General features: G+C 34.0%; 1 protein-coding gene across 3 annotated transcripts; it reads right to left on the bottom strand.

Annotated features, from left to right (window-relative positions):
* Positions 1 to 2450: 2450 nt before the first annotated feature.
* On the bottom strand, positions 2451 to 8337 carry LOC132171155 (E3 ubiquitin-protein ligase RSL1). Of its 3 annotated transcripts, none has more exons than XM_059582395.1 (4): positions 8213 to 8337; positions 7278 to 7893; positions 4790 to 5550; positions 2451 to 3187 (listed from the first exon to the last, which is right to left on the bottom strand). In XM_059582395.1, the coding sequence occupies exons 2-4, from the start codon at positions 7683 to 7685 to the stop codon at positions 2809 to 2811; spliced, it is 1548 nt and encodes a 515-aa protein (XP_059438378.1). In that variant the 5' UTR covers positions 7686 to 7893; positions 8213 to 8337; the 3' UTR covers positions 2451 to 2808. The 3 variants fall into 3 exon arrangements, with proteins under 3 accessions (XP_059438378.1, XP_059438380.1, XP_059438379.1); XM_059582397.1 differs by having other exon boundaries at positions 8233 to 8335; XM_059582396.1 differs by lacking the exon at positions 8213 to 8337 and adding an exon at positions 8005 to 8184.
* Positions 8338 to 9479: the final 1142 nt, after the last annotated feature.

Below are 9479 nucleotides of genomic sequence, written 5' to 3' on the forward strand. Positions count from 1 at the left end.
CTTTTCTCTCTAATTCTTCTGGTACAGTTTTTCTGGAAGTGCAAACGAAAATTTTTTTTTCTCTGTGTTGTCTCCCTTCTCTATACTCTCTCTTCTCTGTACCTTTCTCAATTTTATTTATTTTTTATTTTTTTAATTCTGTTTTTTTATTTCTTTTGATTCACTGTATCGTTTCTCTTTGATTTTATTCTCTCAGTCTATTTGTTTTTTTATTTTATTTTATTTCTATTTCTCCATCTCTCTTCTCTATACCATTTCTCAGTTTTTTTTTTTTTTTTTTTTTTTTTTTTTTTTTTTTTTTTTTTTTTTTTTTACAGAGAAACAAAATCTGCAAGATTTTTATAAAATACAAATATATAATTTGTTTTTTGATTTCTTTTTACTCTCTGTACATTCTCCAAATATATTTTTTTGATTTCAAGATTGAGTTTGATTCTATTTTCTCTAACTATATTTTTTTTATATAGATAATTTTGTAGCATAATTGAAAAAAAAAAAAGAAAAAAAAAAAGAAGAAGGCGACATACCTTACATAATTAAAAACAAAAAAGAAAAAAAAGTTATAGTAAAGTTGTTTATGTTTAAAAAAAAAAAGGAATGAAAGTCCTTAATAATATAAATTGTATTTGTATTATAAGGATATTTTAGGAAATTTGATCACAATATGATTCAATTCACCAACATATTGCATTGTACCAAACAAAAGAATATGATTAACTAGTCTATCCAGCGTTACAACCAAATAAAAGAATAGGAATAATTAATTTATTCCACACTCTTCTATTCTCAGTAGTAGCTAATCATTTTTCCAATGGACTAGACATTCTGCGAATCAAACGAGGCCTTAGTGAAACCATATGTGGGAGCTTTTAGTACATCCCATTGAAATGAAATCACATGGAATTATAACATGAGAAGTGATTTACGTCAATATTTCTCTCATCTTTTCTTATCTCATCCTACAAATTCAATAGATCAATCATTAAATTTGTGAACTCATGTGGACCTCACACAAATTTAACGGTAGATTCATCTATTCATTATGGAGATAGTTAAAAGATGATTGAAAAGTAAATGAATTTTATCATTTCTCTTATAAAATTGATGCTGGTATAAATGTGGCAGAGATGTACACAAAATTGACGCTAATTTATAAAATCTACATGTGGTTTCACATATTCAATGGTGGATTTTATGTACATTTTGTTGAGATGGTATGCTCTATTCGTCATTAATAATTAATAAGTATGTCAGTGAATATATATATATAATCCCATTGCAAAGCAACCCCTTCAAATAATTAGTTCCAGGGGTGGGGAGAGAATAAAATTATTAAGATACTATCATTACTATACATTAAGGTGGACGTCATTGTACTCTATACAAACCCTATTATGGATTCCTCTTAATCATCCATATCAATCAAATTTCTATTTTACAAGAGGGACAAATGATTTCTCAACCAAATATTTAAATTCTAATAAAAAAAAGATGTCTACTTTATATATATATTTTGGGACTTTAACGCTTCACCCCTTCATGCTTTGACATCCTAATGAAAAATTCTGATTTTGTTCCCGTCAATGGTCTTCTAGAGTTTAATGGAGGTTTTCCTTCTAATATAAGATTTAACCAACGCTAAGTATGGGTTTTCCTTCCCAAATAATCCTCATTTTATCGTGGAGTTGCAAGAACCGATGTCTATTGTGCATCATTTGTCGGACGTCAGAGTGAAGCTCATTTTCAATAGTTTTTGTTAAGTTGATTTAAGTATGAGTTTTCCTTTCCTATTGCAAGTATTCCTTCTCTTATCACGGAGTTGCAAGAACCAATGTCTATTTCGCATCATTCATCAAACATCTCACATCAAAGTGAAGCTCCTTTTCAGTGGTTTCAGTTCAATTAATTTCAATGCAATCTTTCTTGACGTTCAAGATTTATTGCTATTGCTGCAAGCGTCACCTTGCTTAAAAAACCGTTACTCCTAGCGGTCCTCTTCTTATCGCTCAGACTAAGAAGTCATTGGACTTAACTAATTTTTTAGTACATGTCAATTTACTCTCGGTTTTTTTTTTTTTTTTTTTTTTTAATTTTATTATTATTATTATTATTTTATGTATGAACTGTTTTGGGATTATTGATGTTAGGACGGCCGCTTCTTTTCTCTTGTATTTTATTTTATTTTATAATATATGATTCCACATGCCACCATAAGAATCATCATCACACATCACTATATCTAATCTCCATTGACAAAACAGATTGTCATGATGAAAAGCACGATGAACTGACTGGTAAATACAACTCATGCAATCCTCAAGTATGGGGAAGTGAGATGCCATTTGCTCCAGATCATGGCAATATGAAGCACATTACAGCAAATTTCAGCAACTCTGCTAAAAAATGAGGGAGAAAACCACCAGTTTGGAGAGAGAGAGAGAGAGAGGATCTTTAAAACGGAAAGATATGTTTTATTGGCTATAGTTGAGTGCCATGGTAAATGTCCCTTCAATTCACTGATATAAGAAATGTTTTCTATTCTATTTTGTTTCCTTTCGAGAAGAAAGCAATTGATAAAGCATAAATTCTTCCCCTCAATCCTTATGCAAGGGCCATCAGGATCACAATTCTCCAGCATGTAATGGCTAAGAAAACTACATACAAAAGAGCTAATTTCTGCATGTGGGTGTAAATGAACATGGAGTGAAGAGAGCAAGAAACTCTTTCCAATTTTCACCCCTTGCAGCATTCATTGTTGGGAAGCTAAGCAGCTTATTTCCTGATTTCAGGAGGAATCATACAATTGCTTCATTGGGTATATTCTTCATAGTAGTTGTCACTTATCACAGAAACAAATCTCTCGAGCCATGGGAGCTGGTGGAGATCCTTCATGGCATCTACATAGGAGTCTGTACAGCGGGGTGGGGATTGGTAAGGCTGATGGTCACTCAGACCAAAACCTCCAGCAAGGAACCTTTGGATCAGTGCCAGCTGTGATCTTTCTTGGTCTGAGTATGCATCCATAATCATAGGGATGGAATTAAAAGTCTCCCATGCCCATTGTTCTGATTCTTGCATTGAGTGAGTGAAATCTTCAGAGTTTTCTTCATCCCAAAAGGCACACTGACAGCTCTGTTGCCCATCCCTATATTCCGCACCACATGAATAACAAAACTCATGCCCACACCTGGATATCAGAGAGTCATCATGTAAGCAAAATCTTGTTGAATATGAACCACTGGATTCTACATGTGTACATACAAGAGCAGGATACAATAACACTAGGCAAGAAGTGAAATAAATAGCAAAGGTGAATCTCTCCTTTGCACCAGAATCAAAAGGGTTGGTTAATATTTTATTTGACCTCATGGCTATTGAGAATGAATCAAATCATATGGTTCTATTTCTCAACTAAAAGATCAATTTATAACTGGATGAATTGATTTTTCCCGATGGAAATTAAAAAATTTAGTGGCTTGTTAATATGCGCAGGTGCGCGTGTACGCATATATGTATATATACATGTATGTATATGTGTGTCAATGTAACGTTTGTTATGTACATATCTTTCTGGAATGGATGGATGCCTTCTAAACAAGATGAGCTCTAGGAAATTTCTTATGAGAAAGTAATAGCACATTAGTGTTGAGTCATTTTCCGCTTTGAATACCTTATTTTCTGTTGACTTCGAAAATCATTAGAAACAATTCCCACTGAATAATGTTTTTCACCAGCACCAAACACTAGAAAATACGAAAAATATTTTCGAGAAAAAATTTTACATCGAAATAAGCAAAGCCTTGGTGTTCATTACACTGAAAATAAATGAAGCATAAAATTGAAAATCAACATTAAAGCTAAGAAAAGTAATTGTTCAAATATAATCCAAAATAAAATGGAGTAGCTCTATAGGAAAAGCACACTGGCTTTCTTATTATTGTAAATGGAACACCAATCCCATAATTTAAAAATGATTTGCGAAAAAGAGCCAATGTTGCAGAACTTAGAATAGAAGTCTAACTTCAAGAAAGCACTCATTTTATTTTTTTAACATTTTAAATTGGCTGGACAGATAGTTTGATCAGCTGCACTGGAAACTTTAAAATCTCATAGAGTGTCAGAGATCACCAAAGAAAACCCTAATTTTAAGATTTTGGCTGCATGAGCTTTGAGAGTTTTGAATTCACTCGTAGTATTTAACTTATTATTATTATTATCAAAAGATGATGATGATCATTATCCTCACTTCTTTCCTCCCCAAACTCCCAAAATAAAGAAACAAAAATGTATTCATTGCATCAGTAGCCGACTACTTATTTTATGTTATATTTACAGTTAACTTGTCATAGAGTGCAACCATTCTCAAGAAAAAAATCTCACTAGCAGTTCAGCATTTTGGCAAAATTAGAACCTAAAGTATACAACATGACATGATCTATATCTTTTTTTCTTTTACAAGTAACATGACATGATCTATATCTATAGACAGTGGTGGAGCAAGATACTTACAGTAGCAAGCAAAAACATTGTGATTGAGTGTAATCACAGCACTTCTAATTTGTGTCAGATATGGGCACTAGATCATGTTGTTATCACTAAAGGTACGTTTGTAAGACTACAGATGCATATAATTTTATAAGATTACTTCCTAAAACAGACATCATGATATATCTAAAATTACTTTGTTAGTGCCAAGAATAAATCATGGCATGCTCTGCTTTTCACCATCCAATTAATGAATTTCTCTTAAAGAAAAACCTCAGCAATACGAAGAAAGCAAGTCCCTTACCAGCAGGTCATGTGGTAGCAACCTTGAGTAAGCTCGATCATCCTACGGCACTGCTGACAACGTCTCCACCGTTTATTTTGTGCCAACTGATGCAAGGTAATGTCTGCTGCATCTCTCTCCTCCAATGGGAGGTTCTGGTACTCTTCACAACTTATTGAAGAATGCCAAGGAACACCACACTCCACACAGATAAACCTCTGGCAAACTGGGCACTCAACACAGCTATTATCAGATTGACTTGATGAACTTGCTCTAGCTGACAAACATTCATGAGGATCAAGCAGGACAGAACAATTTGGATATGGACAGTAGATTCTATCTGAGTGGAGAACATTTGCTTCTGCAAGTGCTCTCTCTAAAGATTCATAGGAGGCGAGTGGAAGAAAAGATCTGCACTCAGTGGTGGAGATGTAATATTTGCATCTCAACTGAGGGCACCTTATTGGGACTTGACAGGACTGCACTTTTCCATCAACATACGTTCTCATACAATTTGAGCAGAACTTGTGAGAACATTTCATTGTAACCATCATCAGTGAGAGCTTGTCTTCACAACAGATAGAACAGTTTTCAAGTGATTTATCACCCTGGAAGGGACAAGAGACAACACCCATTGCCACTTGGGCTAATTGCAAAGGCCGCTCAAGATCAAAACTGGGAACAAGTTTCAAAACAAAAGCTTCAAGAGTACTGGCATGTTCTAGAATCCTTTCCCTAAGTGCTATCTGAATTGGAATCTTGAGCCTTTCCTCGTGTGTCATCTGCAAGAGATTCAAATGACATCACTACATGCTTGAAACCTCAAAACAACAAAAATCTACATTATTTGTGGTGTTATGGATCAGCGACATACAATAAAAATCATGCTGAAAAATGCATGATTGCAGTTAAACCCATGAAAAAAATAAATAAATGAAGGAAGAAAACTAGGGAGGTTTTACATTTTACCTCCTTAGACATTACTCTCGAGTCAATCTCCCTGAATTTTCAATCTCATTAATGTTCCCTCTTTGCTCCTTGTCTCATATTTTCTCTTACATTGGTGACTACCATTAACATTAATGTAGGAAGTGCTACACCAGAAAAGCGTCAAATGATCTTTACCAGTTTCTTTTTTTGGTTCAAATTTGAAAAGAAGTTCAGTGCCTGTTCAACCATTTATGAGCTAGTGACAGTACTATCTTTCAATAAAACGAGGTCTTAGGGTTTTACATCCAGCTGAATCTCAAACTAGATCAAAGTGTAAACCCAAATACCATTATCATTGGGGTGAAAAAAATGGGCTTTTAATCTTGTAAATTAAAAGTACCATAAAATTGTTTGTGCAGAGATTTTCTCCCTCATCAACTTCGAGGGGGTAGAACACTGTCCCCCCCTCCCAACAACTTTATAGCTGGAGCAAAATCAAAGAAGTTCTTGTTTTTCTTGATAATTATCTCTCATCATACTTAGTTCTGAAGGTTCATTTTTTGCCTTTGTTTAACTAGACAATGATTGTTCTAATCAAATTTAATGATTGATTCAATTATTAAGCCGGAAGCATATTTGATACTTTCTATTCCAAACCTTGTCACCAAATTCCAAGGCCCTTCTTCTATTGTCTTTTAATTACAAAGCTAATTCTGAGTTTCCTCAGGAATCATGTTTACCAGATATCCTTGCTCTCAGCTTCCACAAGAGGATCAGGAGTTGCAAAACAAAGGAACAACTTTGCTGAGGCTGATCTCTCTTGTAGACTCAACCTTTTGGAAAGAAAGAAAGAAAGAAAGAAGAAAGTTCCCCTTTTCTTCATGAAGAGAAGGAGAAAAACAATTCCCCTATTAAACCTTGGCTTTCCTTTTGGAATAAACTAGAGATTAGGCCAAAGGATTCCTTCTTGAAATGTCCATTTTCATGCTAAAGCAGAGAATCAATATGAATGATTATACAGCCAAAATGCCTTTTATCCACCTATGTTCTTTCCACACAGCAACCCTTGTGTAATACATGATTTTTTTTTTTTTTTTTTGATTGGTAAGTTACACACGCACCTGTTGGGACTTGAACCTACGACTTCACCCTCCACCTTGCTACAAAGGGAGGAAGTACCATTTGAGCTAAAGTTTATTGGTTTGTAATACATGAAAGTGAATCAAGATTAATTAAAAAGAAACACAAAACTAAATTTCCAAGTCAACAAAGAATTGAAAAAGGAGATGTGAAAATTTTCTATTTTGCATCTGGAAAAGTGTAAAAAAAAAAAAAAATACTATAAAGATGATGAAACAATTGCAAGCTATTCATAGAAGAATACCAAATCCTATGACATGGTTAAATACTAAGGTAGAGTTTATTCATTAGGGGAAGGCGAATGATATTTAAAACCCTAATCAAAACTTACATCATGATGGCAATAGTTTTCGAATTTGTCTGATTACATGAACCTTATCATTTGAAATTGATAATAATAGGTGAAGAGATACCAAATCTTTTAGAGTGAAGGATTTACCTGATCATACAACAACTCAGAATCAGTGAAAGCATATACACGACGGATGTTATTTTGCGCAGCCTCCAACAGACCATCCATTAGAGCTAAGTAATCAGCCACAGATTCCTCAACGTAAAAATCAAGCTTTTTCTGCACCTGAATAACAGGAACATTAGCTGATCTTTCCATGACAACTCCAATTCCAGACATCCCAGAACCAGAGTCCCCAACGTCAGCAATAGAGATGCCCTTGAAGAACATCTTCACTGAAAATTCATCGAGATCGTCTTTTGACTCTTCCTTCACGGATTCTTCAGTCTCCTTCCACACTTCCTCATCCTCGCAACAACTCCGAAAATCTTCCTCATCTTCTTCCCTGAATATATTCACAGGAGATATACCACCAAGAACTGCCTGATCCTCCATTTCCAATTCCAGTTTCTCAAATATCCCACAATAGCTCTGCAACTCCAATACTCCTAGATGTGATTAATATCAAAATCTAAGCATGACCCATCTGGAAATCAGTGTTTCAGCAACTATATTTCCCAAAATCACAAAGAAAACTCCGTGTCAAACAGTGATCTTTCAGCTCCTATTGCTAGACCGCAATACGAGGAAAACCCATCCAAAACTGCACCAAAAATCACAAAGGAAGAATGATATCAAAACAGTGATCTCTCAGCGTCTTATAGAAATCAACATCTGAAAAAAAAAAATAGTAAAAAAAAAAAAAAAAACCCACCAAGGGATCGTTCCGAAATTCCATATCTAAGCCTACTCACGCCGAAAATCTTAGAAAAAAAAATGGTCTAAAACGAAACATATATATGATTTAAGGTCTTCCACATAGATCATAATAAACTATAAAAAAAATAAAAAAATAAAAAAATAAAAATGTACAAAAAGACAAGGTGTATTTAATTGAAACAAAAGAAGTGAAGCTTCCACACCATTATGGTTTTCTCCGAACCTAGAAGGGAAATTTAATCTGATTCTTTTTGGGGCAACTATTGTTGTTGAAGGCTAAGGGGAAAGCAAGGTCAAGGTCTCTCTGCTTTGCTGGCATTCTTCTGTGACTCTCGTCACTACTGTTAAGTTTGTACAATTCTATAGATTCCAAGTTAATTAATGCCTCTCTCGCCCAAGAAGATAACTAGGAAATTTCCAACAAAATGGGTGAGAAAATTCTTCAAACCAAAATTTTTAAAAAATTAATAATCTTTTTACACTTTATTTACATTGCCGAGAGACTAATTGTGGCTATTCTAGCTGGGCGTAACCATAGTAGTACATACTCGCGGGAAGTAGCAAATCTGACCCAACCTCACCAAGGCATCAATGAGAATCTAAAGTGGCTAATACTAATCAGACATGTGGAGATTCTTCATTGCAGAGATTCGAACCCACGCCCTAGTACATATCCTGACCATTTGAAAACTTTCTTGGAGCATTGAACCATCACCCTTAATAGTCATATGTAAGACTTATATATTGAATGCTGAAAGTAATTTAGTGACTTAATTAAGGGCAATCATTGATAAATTATCCTGAGTTTACTTATGTTGCAAGACTTATGAGTATAGTATTTGAGTTTGACACATTTTTATAAATTTACAAATCTAATTAGAACCTAATATGACCTTTAACAAGTTAAGGTTGTTGGGTCCGACTCTTTTAATTAAATAGATTGGGTTAAGATAGTCTTATATAATCTTTTATTCATCTATTGAAATGACTCAAACCCGAAATGTAATATTTAAGGCTAACAATTTTTAAGAAGACTCGCAAACCCAATACCAAACATGAAATTAGGTTAGGGTTGAGGAGTATGACACGTATAATTAAATGAGTCGGGTTAGGGTTGACCTATATAGTTTTATATTTATGTTTCGACACGACCCAAATCCGACATACGACATTTAAGACTAATAATTTTCAGGGCTAAATACTTTTTTGCCCCTTGTGGTTTAAGAAGTTTATTTTTTTCCCCCTTTGTTTTATTTTGTATCACAAATAGTACTTCGGTAATGGCTAAAAACGAAGATGGTACCTTTGTCTAAATTATGTTCTAAATTTGACGAAAATCTATGTTAGCACCCTTAAAAAATTGACACGTGTCCATATAGTAATTAAAAATAAAAAATTAGAATTTTTCTAAAAAAAAAAAAATCGAGCCACCCCTTTAGACAAGATAAGGGTAACATTTTGCCCTAAAGG

Source organism: Corylus avellana, chromosome ca2 (assembly GCF_901000735.1).
Source record: "Corylus avellana chromosome ca2, CavTom2PMs-1.0".
NCBI classification, from domain to species: domain Eukaryota; kingdom Viridiplantae; phylum Streptophyta; class Magnoliopsida; order Fagales; family Betulaceae; genus Corylus; species Corylus avellana.

Coding starts and splice junctions, on each gene's coding strand:
- LOC132171155 (XM_059582395.1), bottom strand. CDS start 7,685: ATGGAGGATCAGGCAGTTCTTGGTGGTATATCTCCTGTGAATATATTC. Junction 5,551..7,277: donor CTGAGTTGTTGTATGATCAG/GTAAATCCTTCA, acceptor AATCTCTTGCAG/ATGACACACGAGGAAAGGCT. Junction 3,188..4,789: donor TGCTACCACATGACCTGCTG/GTAAGGGACTTG, acceptor TCTGATATCCAG/GTGTGGGCATGAGTTTTGTT.